At 39.1% G+C, this 15,667-nt stretch overlaps 1 protein-coding gene across 1 annotated transcript in view; it reads left to right on the top strand.

Annotated features, from left to right (window-relative positions):
- FASN (fatty acid synthase) overlaps positions 1-15,667 on the top strand; it is a 65,788-nt gene that overhangs the window by 42,581 nt on the left and 7,540 nt on the right. Inside the window, exons 22-37 of the mRNA XM_081320657.1 lie at positions 832-1,142; positions 1,498-1,887; positions 2,760-2,924; positions 3,115-3,233; positions 3,327-3,481; positions 3,840-4,043; positions 5,966-6,116; positions 7,237-7,415; positions 8,291-8,410; positions 8,530-8,652; positions 9,110-9,333; positions 11,221-11,422; positions 12,986-13,137; positions 14,338-14,429; positions 14,538-14,689; positions 14,883-15,125. Coding sequence (XP_081176783.1) covers positions 832-1,142; positions 1,498-1,887; positions 2,760-2,924; positions 3,115-3,233; positions 3,327-3,481; positions 3,840-4,043; positions 5,966-6,116; positions 7,237-7,415; positions 8,291-8,410; positions 8,530-8,652; positions 9,110-9,333; positions 11,221-11,422; positions 12,986-13,137; positions 14,338-14,429; positions 14,538-14,689; positions 14,883-15,125 — 2,982 coding nt within the window. The remainder of the gene's footprint in view (positions 1-831; positions 1,143-1,497; positions 1,888-2,759; positions 2,925-3,114; positions 3,234-3,326; positions 3,482-3,839; positions 4,044-5,965; positions 6,117-7,236; positions 7,416-8,290; positions 8,411-8,529; positions 8,653-9,109; positions 9,334-11,220; positions 11,423-12,985; positions 13,138-14,337; positions 14,430-14,537; positions 14,690-14,882; positions 15,126-15,667) is intronic.

Here is a 15,667-nt window from a genome sequence, read left to right as displayed (position 1 = left end):
ACCTCGAAAGACTCTATAAATAATTCTTAAATCAACATTCCTCAATTTGCCCCCCTGCCCCCCCCAACATGCATCATCCTAATACATCTAGAAGGCATCAGCTGGGGACAGCAGTCCTTGAAGAGGCATTTCAGCCTCTTTAAATTTAAACTTTGAGGTTGAAAGATTGCCCATCTCTTGTGCTCATACATTTAGTTATGAATATGTCGGGTAGGAAGGATTCTTAGCAAAGATCCCTAAGTTACATACTGTATGTGTATGAAGTAGGGACATGCTGCATTTTGGATGCAAAGGAGCAAGTGTGGGAATACATGTTGTACTTACTTATGGTACCTCTTTCAAGAAAACCTGGGCTCCCAAGTTAGACGCCTGATCTTAAAAAAAAATTGTGCTGGACTTTAGGAGGCAGTTTGTCATGCCCCGCCAGGGCCTCCTCAACTCAAATCCATATTTTCCAAAGTTTGAATGCCTGTCACTCAAGCCCAGAAAAAAATAAATCAGTTTTTTTAAGGAAGTGCTGACAAGTGCAGTGTGCATACTCTGCAGCATTGTTTGGCTTTGGATGCCAAATGCTGCACATCCCTAAACACCTACAGTAGAAAGGCTTCCTATAACTTAGTCACGCTGGCTTACAATTCTGGGAGCTGCAGCCTTAAACACAGACTCATAGATAATGTGAATATAGTTCAATCCGTTGCAGCAAGTTAGGAGATGTGGAGAATTGCTGCTAAATTAAATACGTTCTGTGAAAAATAGTTGTTGCTCTGAACTAGAATACTGGAAGAAACCAGCTCTGTAAAGCATTTTATACATAGGTCCTTTCCTTTCCAGTGCTGACCCAAAAGCTACAGAAGAAGATAGCAAAGCATGGAGTCAAGATAGCAATACCTGGGCTGGAAACTCTAATGAACTCTACACAAGCTGAAGTTGAACAGAAGGGTCTTGCTCATATCCTTGCTGAAATCTGCCGCCTAGAGCTCAATGGAAACCTCTATTCAGAACTAGAACAGGTTGTGGCTCGGGAAAAGCTGCATCTTCAAGAAGATTCTCTTCTCAATGGCTTGCTGGATTGTGCTGAATTGAAGACTTGTGTAGATGTCGTGCTGGAGAATACTACCAGTCACAAGATGAAAATCGTAGAGGTAACTATGAGGCAATTCTACAGTCCCATTGGCTCTTTCTATGCATGTGTGTCCCCCATGCATTAATACCGGTAGTCCTTGTTTAATTATCACATTTGAGACCAGAAACTAGGTCATTAATTGAAGCAGTCAATAAGTGAAACCATGACTGTGCTTATGATCTTACTTCAACTTTCCTTTGCTTTAAAGACTGCAAAGGTCGTAAACCCAAGGATTGGTCAAAAGTCACTTTTCCATCACTGTTGCAACTGCAAAGAATTGCTAAACAAGGCAGTTGCTGAACAAGGATTACCTCGGTGTGTGTATGTGTGTATACTTACACATGCACACATACACTTTTATTCTGCTCTTTCAGACTCTAGCAGGAGATGGACATCTATTCTCACGAGTTACAAGCATCTTAAACACCCAGCCCATGTTGCAACTAGACTACACTGCCACTGACCGAGTACTAGAAAATCTGGCATCACACGAGAATGATTTGCAGGAAATTGGTGCCTCTCTTGAGCAGTGGGATCCTGCCAGTCCTCCTCCTGGAAGCTTGATGAATGCTGATCTCCTAGTATGCAACTGCTCACTGAATGCTCTCAGCAAGCCGGCCGAAACACTTTCTAACATGGCAGCCACAGTGAAGGATGGTGGTTTTATTTTATTGCACACTCTTCTGAAAGGAGAAACATTAGGAGAAATAGTTGCTTTTCTTACATCCCCAGAGCTTCAAGATAAACCAGGCCTTCTAAATCAGGTATGAAATACACCCTCCTATTTCTCTTCAGCTGCTTCAGAATGGTGTTGTCCAACCCTCAGCTCTGCTGGTTGGGGAATTCTAGGAACTGCCAACTCGGTACATCTGTCTAAAAGATGCCAGATGGGGAAAGATTTTTATTTTCTTTTACATTTCAGAGTGGAAAACCTATAGTGTAGTCTAAAAGGTTTTTTAAAGTCTTGAGCAGAATACCCATAATGTATTTAAATAACTATCAGTCATGTCATTATTTACCTCAGATTGACAAGAATAAAAATCCCTTTTCCATCAGTCCAAATAATAGAAAATGACTGTTCACCTTATATAATAAAATGAGGACAGGACCTGAAAAAGGACCAAGCTCTGATCCTAGTTATCTGAGTGACATAATTCCTACAAGAATTAAATATGAAAAGAAGCCATCTTGATAGATCCAGTAGGTATAGTGAAATTGACTAATGTGGGGGAAAGACCATAGATTGATAGATGAATGCTTGTACGCATCAGTGTGAAAGGCTTAGGCTATAGCTATCCCCTATACATTAATAATTCAATTGAATTCTTTGAGATTTACTCTTGAATCAATATTAGACAGTAAAACATAATTTTAAGCATGTTTACTTCACAGGCTCCCAAGCCCTAGGCTATTCCACACAAGTTATCATTAAATATATTCTTAATGGCAGGCTAGCGATGTAGTGTTCTAGAGGTAGCAGGTAAGTTAAAGGTAAGAGCATCAGTAAGAAACTAAATAATAGGCAACAGAAGAACAGCATCCTAACGTTTATTAAACAACTAATGAGAAAGATTACTCTTCAAGAATCAAATGACTGGGTGATTTACTATAATTCCAATTTTCCTTGGTTTGGCAGGTAGAATGGGAGGACTTATTTAAGAAGGCTAATCTAAATTTAGTAGCTGTGAAAAGGTCTTCTTTTGGTGCAGCCATCTTCTTATGCCGCCGACCACTTCCTACCAAGAAGCCCATTTTCCTGCCGGTGGATGAGACCGATTATAAATGGGTGGAATCTTTGAAGGTAAAAACTGAGAAGTACTTGGTTTTCTTTCTTTTGCTTAAGTTTCCCAAGTAGATTTTACAGCAGTCGGTTAAAAAGGATTTGAACTTTTAGTATTCAAATCCTGTGAAATTTGAGAGTTGCTATTTTCATGTTATGCATTATGGAAATCGCTATTCCGTGACAACTAAATACGGCATTTCTCTCTCAGGAAGTGCTAGCAGAACCTTCTGAACAGTCTGTGTGGTTGACTGCAGCTAACTGTGGTACCTCTGGAGTTGTTGGTATGGCGAACTGTCTCCGTCAAGAACCTGGTGGTCACAGGATCAGGTAGAACCATATCATATTTAATGATATTATACATTTCCCAAAGCTATTTGGGAGAAGTAAGAAATAGGTTAAACGGTGCCTTTTACTTCCTAGGTGCCTCTTCATCTCCAGTCTCAGTGGTGCTTCTCCTAGACCACCCACCAACTCTTCTGCTAAAGAAATGCAAACAATTCTGAAGAATGATTTGGTCATGAATATTTACCGTGATGGAAAGTGGGGCTCTTTCAGACATCTCCCACTAAAGCAAGGTGAGTTTTATTACAAAATGTAACGTGTTCACAAAAGGATGAGGGGGGAAAAAAGAACATTTGCTTCACTGTCTCTCACTTAATCTCTGTATTCTTTAAAAATTGAAATAGTCTTTTTGTGGCTCTTGTCTCAATTCTGGGTAACATTGAATGCCTTTTCAGTACAAATGAATGGTATGAATTGTCTTGTAGTGAGTTTACTTTAGAAACCCAAAGTTTGGGAATGTTAAAATGGAATTTTCCATTCTAACCAATTAACTCAGGCTTTTCCCAATGTTTAAAGAGGAAAATAAGCTTGCCATGTTTGTGTCTGTAAAATGAAAGAATGCTAAGTTGTACATCTCTCAATTTCCTCCAGCTCAATCTCTAGAGGTTACTGAATATGCATTTGTGAATGTTTTGACACGTGGGGATCTTTCCTCTCTTCGCTGGATTTCTTCCCCACTTCAGCATTTCTCCACAAGCAGCCCTAATGTCCAAATGTGCAAAATCCATTATGCATCTCTAAATTTCCGTGACATTATGTTGGCCACGGGAAAACTCTCTCCAGATGCTATTCCTGGTAAGTTGCTTTTGTTTTAGTAGAGGTTTGCAGTATTTTAGTTTGCATACATTAATTCACCTGTTTCTTAGAGAAACATATTAGTAGTTCAAAGAAAGAGATGCTTGTTTTAAAATTGAGCATGGATAGCTAGATGGAACCTCAGCACAGTACAGGTAGTCCTCTGAACCCAAAATTTATACTGCTAAATGAGACAGTTGTTAAGTGAGTTTTGCCCCATTTTATGAACTTTCTTGCCACAGTTGTTAAGTTAGTAACATGGTTGTTAAGTGAATCTAGTTTCCCCCTTGACTTTGCTTGTCAGAAGGCCGCAAAAGGGGATCACGTGACCCTGGGACACTGTGACTGTCATAAATATGAGTCAGTTGCCAAGCATCTGAGTTTTGATCACATGACCATGGGGATGCTGTAACAGTTATAAGTGTGAAAAACGGTTATAAGTCTCTCAGTGTCGTCGTAACTTCAAACGGTCACTAAATGAACTGGTGTAAGTCAAGGACTACCTGTAATAAAGACCTTGAAAAGTAATTACCAATTACAACAGTTAAATAATCTAGTGCTGTGGCTTGTTACAAAGCAGGTTTGTATAAAAAACATTTCCAGAGACTCATCTCCACTTGAGTGTTCTTAAATTATTGCCTAATGGGCAATGATTAGGACCTATTGTCAGGATGAAGAGTCTTAAATGGTACTAAAGTTATAGAAATATAAAAGATTTCTATTATTATGTCCTAAGATAAATAATTTGATCTTACATATCTTTCCTTCATAAATGAGATTAACTCTTTGGCTAGGATAGTATGAGCATGGCTTGATAACAATATCTGTAGAAATGATTGGAGTATAGATATCTTCAGCAAAGAAATTTGATATTAGCATGATAATGTTCTAAATTAGATAAAGAATAGGATCAGAGGTGAGCTGAACCTTCCTGAGTCTTCCCCATATATGCTAAAACAAGAATAGGGCTAAAATCTCCACACCCACCCCACAGGTACCAGGAACACTGAAGGAGAATTTTGGTGTCAGGAATGCTAAAATATTAAGATCATTTTTAAATTGGGTGGGATTCCTTGTGGAGTTTTCAAGTGGGATTCTTTGTGGAGTTAAACTGCCTGCAGTTGGCACTTTAAAATGTTCCTGGTGGAGAATCTTATCAAACTCCACAAGCCAAAATCAGAATTCTGGGTAAGAGCAGTGACCTGACTTAGGGAGAAATTGGAAAGTCATTGAGGGTCACATATTCTAAGCAATTGCCAGTCTTTCTGTGGGTTGACCTCAGAAGTGGAAAAGTTAGTGCTATAGTTCGGATAGGCAGAGCAAATCAAATACATTCAGTCAAATGCTAAATAGTTAAACATTAGAAATTATTTTCTCCCATTGCAATTTCCAGCAGTGGATACTCAGTCACAGACCAAAATTGACTTATGTATCTCTTTTCCACCATCAAAGTGTGTGGGAAGGTTAAGACATAAGTAAGGACATTAAGGGGGACACGGTGGCTCAGTGGGTTAGGACGCTGAGCTTGTCGATCAGAAGGTCGGCAGTTTGGCGGGTTGAATCCCGAGTGCCGCGTAGCAGAGTGAGCGCCTGTTAACTCATCCTAGCTTCTGCCCACCTAGCAGTTGGAAAGCACGTAAAAATGCAAGTAGAAAAACAGGGACCACTACGGTGGGAAGGTAACAGCATTCCGTGCGCCTTTGGCGTCTAGTCATGCCAGCCACATGACCACGGAGACGTCCTCGGACAAGCGCTGGCTCTTCGGCTTTGAAACAGAGATGAGCACCAGCCCCTAGAGTTGGAAACGACTAGCACGCATGTGCGGGGGAACCTTTACCTTTTAAGGACATTAAAATCCATAAATGTCTGCAGTTGCATGTTCTTATAGCAGTTTCATAGGAACAGTCAATTTTTTTTTCCAGGAAATTGGACACTGCAGCAATGCATGTTAGGAATGGAGTTCTCGGGATATGATCCTGCAGGGAAAAGAGTAATGGGTTTACTACCAGCTAAAGGACTTGCTACCGTGGTAGACTGTGAGAAGAGATTCCTGTGGGAAGTGCCACAAAACTGGTAAGTCTAGTTTTTTTTGTTTGTTTTTTTAAAATCCCATTTATATCCCACCCTTCTCCGAAGACTCAGGGCGGCTTACAATCTAAGCACAAATCAATGTGCTTAGCAATAGCCTTCATTCTATGTATATGCCTGCTTATTAGGGCTTTCGCTCCCCCCCAAGCGGCATTATTACAAAGTCAGCTTATTGCCCCCAACAATCTGGGTCCTCATTTTACCTACCTCGGAAGGATGGAAGGCTGAGTCAACCTTGAGCCTGGTGGGATGCGAACCTGCACTGATTGCAGGCAGCTGGTGTTACTTAAGGCTCTGCGCAGGGAAAGCTTTAGAGCAGCTGGTGTTACTTCACACTCCCTATGGAACTAAGCTGCTCATATTTTATTCCTACATTTGCAAACTAAACTGTAATGGAATGTAAGAAACATTATCGGTAGCAGAACATTTTTTTTTGGTCTAATTGCATTCATCATACAGTGGTTTAGAATCTTGTCAGTCTTTTTCATTTCTGTAGAAAAACAGAATATCAGTAACTCTTTCCCCACTTCTCTGCTTTTCCTGTAATTGCTTTTTTGATGGGAAAAATGCAGGGCCTTTGATTTTATTGGAGCCCTCCAATTTTTACTTAGGATTCTTTTACCAAGCAGGGTAATGAATACCTGGGGCTCCTAGTAACTAATTTTAAGCGACTGAATGGACTGTTAATGTATACTCTACTTTAAGAACTTTTTAAAATTACAGTCTGGAGATTAACATGTTCAGATCTGGCTTATGTAAAGAGAGAATGCAGGGAGGAGGGAAAAAGCAACCAAGAAAACATTTTCTGGCATTAATTTTTCCTTTACCACAGCATTCTTGTGATCAGCTGCTAGTATAGAAAGAGTTGCAAGTGGAGGACTCACTTAATGTTTAATTTAGCCACTAGAGAGATTTCTGCTTCCGGATGAAAAGATGCAGTTTTAAAGTGGTGTCATGAGCACAGATAGCGGAAGGACCCCTTGAGAAAGGAAAGTGCAGATTCCATGTTGCCTCTCTTCTTCACAACAAGAGTTAGGATGAAAACTGACAAGGGGGTGAAACAGACGTGTGAAGGGCCTGCAAAGAATTTCTTCTCATTTTTCAGGACCCTGGAAGAAGCAGCTTCTGTGCCAGTGGCCTACACGACTGCTTACTATTCCTTGGTGGTTCGAGGGGGCATGAAGCAGGGTGACTCTGTTCTCATCCACTCCGCCTCAGGAGGTGTGGGCCAAGCTGCCGTTGCTGTTGCTCTAAGCATGGGCTGCCAGGTCTTTGCCACTGTGGGTATGTAGCTGCCTTTTCACGGATTCAAATAACTTGCTTCATCCTTTCTTTTTCTGAGGGCTCCCTGTAACCTTTGCTTTCTGCTCTTAAGGAATGAAAACGTAGGAGACAACGTGGAGTCACCTCCCCTTAGAATTTAGAATGACCTTTTTCAAGGCTTTAAAATCCTGGCTGTGTTCTTGAGCCTGCAGGTCTGAATTTGTTAAGTCCCATTTCCTGGGTTTAGTGTTAACTGGCCAGGTATCTTGAGCAGTTTATTTATTTTGGATGTTTTTTTAAAAAAAAAAGTTTTTAATTGTTTTATACTTTTGGAATTGTAAGCAACTGGGCTGAGATTGGCAGCTTTAGAAATTGAATGAATGAATAAATTAACAAGTTATTTGTTTTCAGAAACAAACATGTCTTGAAGAACTGAGAAAAACGATGTTTCTCTTACTCCTTAAATATATGCTTTATTTGACAATATAAACTAAACATGGGAGAAATAAATAAGGACAGGTTGCCTTTTTTTAAAAAAAGTATTGGAGTAGATTAATTTCTATGTCTCTTTAGCCATCATCAGCTGCCACTTTATCAGAACAATGCTGTGGCCAGCATTATTCAGTGGTGTCCATGAAATGGGAGTGATGAAAACCAAAATCTTCAAGATGGCAGGAGTGATGATCTAGGTTCCACCCCTTTGATAGCTACGTCAGCATCACACTTACATACAAAAGGATAAGTTTCAGTCACATTGTTGTAGCATCATCCTGCAAATTTTGACCCCACACACTGTAGATGCTCCAGGCGTTCTCTGTCTTCCTTAGAGGCCTCTGAAGAAGGAAGGGTCTGTAAGATATTTGAATGGAGAGAAACACATGTTTTCTTGTTTTCAGGTTCCAAAGAGAAACGTGAATATCTCCAAAAAAGATTCCCTCAGCTTGATGCAAATAGCTTTGCCAATTCTAGAAATACTTCCTTCGAACAACACATACTGAGAGTTACTAATGGGAGAGGTAAGTATAAACACTGGAGGCGACCATCTCTATACAGTTTAGAAGTTTTAATTAGAAGTAAAGAGTGTAGATGCAAATCTTGTAGGCTACGCTATTGACTTTGTTGAACATTTTTGCAGGTGTTGACCTTGTGTTAAACTCCTTATCAGAAGAGAAGCTCCAGGCCAGCCTTCGTTGCCTTGCTCGTCATGGGCGCTTCTTGGAAATTGGCAAATATGACCTGTCGAACAACACACCTCTTGGTAATATTTCTTGGGCTGAATATCTTATGTGCAGGATATTTCTGGACTCTACAGGGCAGATTGCAAATTTAATCATTCCTTTTGGATTTATTTATATCCTGATTTAACCATAAAAAAGAATGGAACCAATCAAAGCAGGCAGTAACAGATGTCTTGAATCAGCTCTTACCCTAAACATCCTTTTCTTAGCATCATGATGCTGTAATGCTTGTAATTAACTTTTCGAGTAGAAGAGTTATGTGGGTGAAGCTTCCATAGAACTAGTTCTTCTTAAATTTTATATGTTTTATTTCAATTAAATTCATAGGAACCATTTCATAAAAATGAGTTTTATCATTTTTGCTGATCTGATTTTGCCTCTGGTTCATCCTTAACTGTTTTAAAAATGTGTGAGAATTTTGCTGGCAGCAGAAGCTACATTAAGGTAGAAGAGTCATAACTGCATTGCTTCTTGTAGGAATGGCTCTTTTCCTGAAGAACGTGGCTTTTCATGGAATTCTGTTAGATGCTATTTTCGAAGAAAAAAACAAAGAGTGGGAATCAGTGTCCAACCTGCTAGAAGAAGGCATTAAAAATGGTGTAGTAAAACCTTTGCAGACTACTTTGTTTAACAGAGAAGAGATAGAAGCTGCCTTCAGATACATGGCACAAGGAAAACACATTGGAAAAGTGGTAATCCAGGTATGGTAGAAGAAGATTTTGTGAAAGCTGTACTATATAATTGTGAATACTGATACCTGCTGTGAATATCTGTTAAAGAAAGGGGGGGAGGGGAGAGAGTGGGTTGAAGAATGGAGAGGTTGGGTTAGTATGTAGTGTTTCTATAGCAGTGATGGCGAACTTTATAGAGACCGAGTGCCCAAAAGCCGCCCTGCCCTGCCCTGCTGCCCGGGGGCGACTCTCCTCCGAGAGGGCTGCTGGTGATAGGGCCGTGGGGGGAGGTGGGGCTGGGGCAATGGCGTGCTTGCCCACAGAGAGGGCTCTGAGTGCCCCTTCTGGCCATAGGCTCACCACCACTGTTCTATAGTGCTAGAATTTGTTACATATTTATTGCTATGTATATTGATACCTTTTTATAAAAGGATTTTAACAATAGCAAGATCCAAAACAGAAAAAACCACGGTGGAAGTAATAGTACAGTAGTACGGAATTTGAATTGTGGATTTTACAATAAAGTAACATGCAAAATACAAAATAACAGAAGCAATGACATCTCTTGTGCAGCTTCTTAAAACCTAAAATACAGATTAAGAAAATAAATTCAGCAAAACAGAACAAATTATCTCATCAGATATGGTCAAATTAAAGAGGAAAAAAAATCAATAAATGAGCTATTAAAATAAAGCCAACATAATGATAATAAATAGCACTAAAAACAAAGGGATAGCTCTACCTGAGCTCGTACTTTGATTTGAAAGTTTTCTCAGAAAATAGAATACATTTCAACAGACAGTTGAGAAGAGATGGGTTGAAGGAACAGGAATTCAGTTTGAGCTTCATACAAATATAGTACCTTGAATAACTTTAAATTTTCAAAGTCTTGGACTACCTCTTAGGGAACTGAAGGAATTTGCTTATGGTCTGTTCAATCCTTTCTTATTTAAAAAAAATCCTGGAGAATGGATGAAATATCAGATGACTGCAAGGAGAGGATGTCCCTTTTTCACAAGCGGAGAAAGCTATACAAAGATTCAGGCCAATCAGTCTAATATTGATGAGGAGAAAGACTTAGAGAAGATCTTTAAATTACTGCTGTTTCTGTACCTTGAAAACAAGGCAGTGATTACTAGAACCCACTGACTAGATTTGTCAAGAAGCAATTTGCCAGATTGACTGTGTTGTATTTTTTGCCTGGACAACTTGCTTAATAAATTGTGGGAGTGTTGCAAATTAAACATACTGTATCATTGTTCAGCAAATGACAGAGAAGATGTGCAGAGAAAGAGAACAAGGATAATTAGAGTGGGAATGAAATTACCACAAAAAACTGAGGCAAATAGGTATTTTTTGCTTTGAGAAAGGCAATCTCAAGAGAGCACATTTCAGATACTTGGTAGATTATCATACAGAAGCTGAGAACTTGCTGCCTATCATCCAAAAATGCAGTGGTACATTAGTAAAGACTGTTGCAGGAAGGCTGGTTGTGGTAGGAAAACTTCCCAACGGTTGGAGCAGTCCAACAGTGGAACCAATTACTGAGGAAAGTAGCGTGCTCCTTTTCCCTGGTTATGTTCAAACACAAACTGGATGGGGATGTTGATAATTTGAATTTCTGTATTGAGATGAGCATTTTGAGAATTGTTATAGGCTGTCACATTGCCAGAATATACAGTTACATGTTTTTTATTACTATTGTTGTTATTTCATTGAATTTATATGCCACCCATTTCGGTTGCATGCTTCCTATTTTACAATGATTTTTAAAAAAATTATGATCCATTTACAATTATAATATCTCCAGGATAGCCTTTCTCACCATTCCATAATTTAGAGCTATTTCTGTTAAAAAAGAGAGAGCCTAAAGTCAGTATTGACCCATATGACGAAATAGCTGTGCTGTTTTTCTAGATCCATGAAGAAGAGAAGAACTCTCCCACAAAGGGAACTAGTTTAACGCCGATTCCAGCCATCTCCCGAACATCTTGCCCACCAAACAAGTCATACATCATCACGGGAGGCCTTGGAGGATTTGGGCTTGAACTGGCTCAGTGGTTGGTTGAAAGAGGGGCAAAAATGCTGGTGCTGACATCTCGTTCAGGCATCCGGACAGGTATGTTGAGCAAACAATAGCGAAGACTGAGTTCCCTAATTCCAGATTGGAGATGCAAATTTTAGTTTTGCTCTTGGCAAAGGCTATATTTGAGTCAAGAGCAAGGAGTGGTTTGAAAAAGCTTAAGATGGAATTTTGAGATAATAATTGTGAGATAAACTTTTTCTGTTACTAAAAAAAATAGCAATTTATCTGGAGCAAGAACAAAAAGTGATATTTACTTTTAAAGGATCTAACAGTTAAGGGAAATGGAGAATATACTAATCACAAAATAAAGGACAATGGTATTTTTGTTTCTTCCAGTTGTAGAAAAAAAATCAATCCTTTTCAATGAAGGGGGGAAATCAGAAATAAAAATTAAATTGTGGAAGTTACCGTAACTAAACTGTGAATTATACCATCTTTAAGATCTTGCATGCAAAAATAGAAAGAGAAGTACTAAGAAAAAAAATATTTAGAACATATGATTTTGCACACACTCACAGAAAGAGTTCATTTTCTGTTTTCCCTGATAACAAGATTCTTTTTTAAATATAATTTTTATTGAAGAAATTTTTAACAAAAAGATAAAAGCAATACAAGTGTTAGAAAAGAAACAAAAAGAAAATAAGGAAGAATGATGAATAAGTAGGAAAGAAAATAGAGAAAGAAAAGAAAAATATATAAAGAAGCAGCTTCCAATTCTATTGCCAGTGGTTATAAATGCATTTATATTTTACCTTCTCTCTATTATTATATCACAATTTCCTTTTTCCATCAGCTAATTGTCAAAGTCCATAAGGGGTTTCCAGTCATTAATAAATGTTAACATTGATCATTCTCTAAGCAAAGAAGCCAATTTTGCCATCTCTCAGTAAAAGGTAAAGGTAAAGGTTCCCCTGCACATGCGTGCTAGTCGTTTCCAACTCTAGGGGTCGGTGCTCATCTCCGTTTCAAAGCCGAAGAGCCAGCGCTTGTCCGAGGATTGTCTCCGTGGTCATGTGGCCGGCATGACTAGACGCCAAAGGCGCACGGAACGCTGTTACCTTCCCACCGTAGTGGTCCCTATTTTTCTACTTGCATTTTTACGTGCTTTAGAACTGCTAGGTTGGCAGAAGGTGGGACAAGTAACAGGCGCTCACTCTGTTACGCGGCACTCGGGATTCGACCCACCAAACTGCCGACCTTCTGATCGACAAGCTCAGCGTCCTAACCCACTGAGCCACCGCGTCCCTCTCAGTACTGTAGGCTTATCTCAGAAAGAAACAATGATTTATTCCATGATCATCAGTAGGATCATTATGATCATAAAACTGATTTATTTCCCCATTTGGTTATCAGACATCTATGTGCATGCAAAACAGCACATGCCTTCATTAGCAGACAATGTAAAGGTAAATTTTGTTGTTGTTCATTTGCTAAGTCGTGTATGATTTTTCGCAACCCCATGGACTGCAACACTCCAGCCCAGCCATCCTTCACTGTCTCCAGGAGTTTGCCTAATTCATATTCATTGCATTGATGATTTTATAGCCAAAAATATAGTATAACTGCAGCTAAATATCAGACTCTCCTGATTTTCAGGTTATCAGGCTAAACGAGTGCAAGAATGGAAACAGCTTGGAGTCCAGGTTCTCGTGTCAACCAGTGATGTTGCTACTCTTGAGGGAGCACAGCAGTTAATACAAGAAGCTTCTCAACTAGGACCTGTTGGGGGTATTTTCAATTTGGCCATGGTGAGTGACAGGCTCTCGGTATGGCCATAGATCTGTTAATTTCTCTGCTGTTTATCTCTTTAGATTCGTTTTATTTGACTGTTTATTGTGGACCACTCTAGAAAGAGACAGATCTGACCCCCATCCTCCAAAGATTTGTCCATTCTTGTTTCTTCCGTTTTTCTAACCTTTGTTTTATCCTATTTTCTCATCTGTTTTCAGATTTTTAAAAGATGTGCCTGAAAAACAATGTACTTTTTTGCGGGTACTCTTCCTAATTTATTTATATTTTGTAGACAATGTTGCTTAGGGTATATAATTTGGCAAGCATTTTTAACAGATACAGTGCTTTTGGTATGTTGTTTCACTGACATAGTTTTTGAGGCAGATATGTTTGGTGAGGTGTTTTTTTTAACCAAATATATGCAATTTTGAATATATATTTTTTTAAAAAAATTAGAAATGTACTGAAGCAGGGGTGTCAAACTGCCAGCCCACAGGCCGGATGCGTCATCCGGAAGCCACGCCCACTCCATTGCCAGCAATGGCAAAACAGTCCCGATATGTCTCGCGATGTCACATGACATCACGAATTTGACATGTCTAGTGAAGTGTAATGTTCATGCAGTGTGGCTTTTTCAGTTTCATATAATGATTCAGAAAGTGTTAATTAGATGATCGCATCTTAAACTGTGAGTGAATATCTCCATATCTAATATTTAGCATTCCTCAGCCAAAACCTTAATCAAATAGTGCCTCAAAAAAAGAGAAGTAGTAATCAAATGATTTTTTAAAAACATTTAATTATTGAGGAGGAAAGATTGAAAGGGGAAAAAAACACTGCAGTAACATGGAAAAAGATTTATTTGACATTGGTTGATTGGAAGCACTAATGTATATTTCAACATTATATTGGTTGGATCATTATCTTAGAGCTGTCTAGATTTTATCTTCAAAGAATGTTTGCCCTTCTTAAAAATATAAAATATTATATCATGAATAAAGGGCTAATATGTCTGTGAACTGGTGGTGGTAAGGTTTAAACTCTTGCCTCCGGTGCTATAGGATTGCCTAATTCTTTTTTCAACTGCCTTCCCCAAACAATAGTTACTATTTTCATTTTCATAAAATGTTTACATTAAATGTAAAGATAATTGTTTTGAAATGGGAACAAGGTATTTTTCTACGTGTGAGAGATCATATTTGTTGCTGTTTCTACAGGTGCTGAAAGATGCTATGCTGGAAAATCAGACCGCAGAACTTTTCTGTGAAGTCAACAAACCCAAGTATTCGGGCACACTTAATTTGGACCAGTAAGTATCATGTGAAGATCTGTTGTTCTGCTTAAAACTGATGATGGTGAGCAAGTGGAGGATCTCTTTCAAAAGAAGCAATAATCTTGCCTGTTTTTTTTAATTCAGAGTAACCCGTCAAAGATGCCCAAAACTGGATCACTTTGTAGCCTTCTCTTCAGTAAGCTGTGGAAGAGGAAATGCTGGCCAAAGTAACTATGGTTTTGCCAACTCTACTATGGAACGTATCTGTGAACAGCGGAGACATGATGGCCTTCCTGGTAATTATATTACTTTTCCACCTTGACAATTTGGATTTATAACAGACATAAGTTAAAGCAAGATTACATAGACTTAAGTATCTGTCATCTGATTCTTCCAACACATTACCACATCATGCTCATAAAGAATAATATTCTTATTTTTTTTGCCTGTCCTCTTTAATAACCACCACACCTTTTTTTCCCCCTCCAGGTCTAGCAATCCAGTGGGGTGCCATTGGTGATGTAGGAATTGTTTTGGAGACAATGGGCACAAATGACACTGTGATTGGGGGAACTCTACCCCAAAGGATCAGCTCATGCTTGGATGTGTTGGATCACTTCCTCAACCAGCCTCACCCCGTCATGTCCAGTTTTGTCTTAGCTGAAAAAACGTTGGCCAAAAGTGATGGAGGTAGCCAGAGGGATCTTGTGGAAGCTGTTGCTCACATTCTCGGTTAGTATCCCTGAGAACCAAAACAGGTAGTAGAGTGGTGGCTTCTCTTTCTTAAGTGTTTATTTTGCTTCTTTCTAAGTTCACCTATTGAAGGAAAAATAATAAACACCCCACCCAACGAATAAAAAAAACTTCAAAGTCCTGTAGCATTTCTGCGGGTACATAAATCACTCAGCTTGGAGTTTACTGGCAGAGCCACGTTTCTAAGGCTTTCCTAAAGAACAGCAAAGTCAGGGCCATCTGATCCCGGGGTGGTTGCTGAGCCAGAGGACCCGATTGGTGACAGGGGAGGCATGTCATCTCAAAAGGGGAAAATAGGTGTTGTACACTAAGTAGGTTAATTGTAGATTCGAAATAGTTCTGTACGTGGCTTCTGTGTTATTGTTATCCCTTTTTTCACACAATCCATTGCTGTTATTCCATAATTTCATATAGCTGTTTGCAAGGTATGATGTGATCCTAATTTAACCATACCTCCTACCCTTATGAAGTCAGGTCTGTTATTTTCTGAAGATAATTTCACAGAGTTTGGGGAGCTTCTG

Source organism: Vipera berus, assembly GCF_964194415.1.
Source record: "Vipera berus genome assembly, chromosome: 2".
Lineage (NCBI taxonomy): Eukaryota > Metazoa > Chordata > Lepidosauria > Squamata > Viperidae > Vipera > Vipera berus.
The sequence above is the reverse complement of the archived record's forward strand: the minus strand, read 5'-3'. Positions and strand labels throughout refer to the sequence as shown.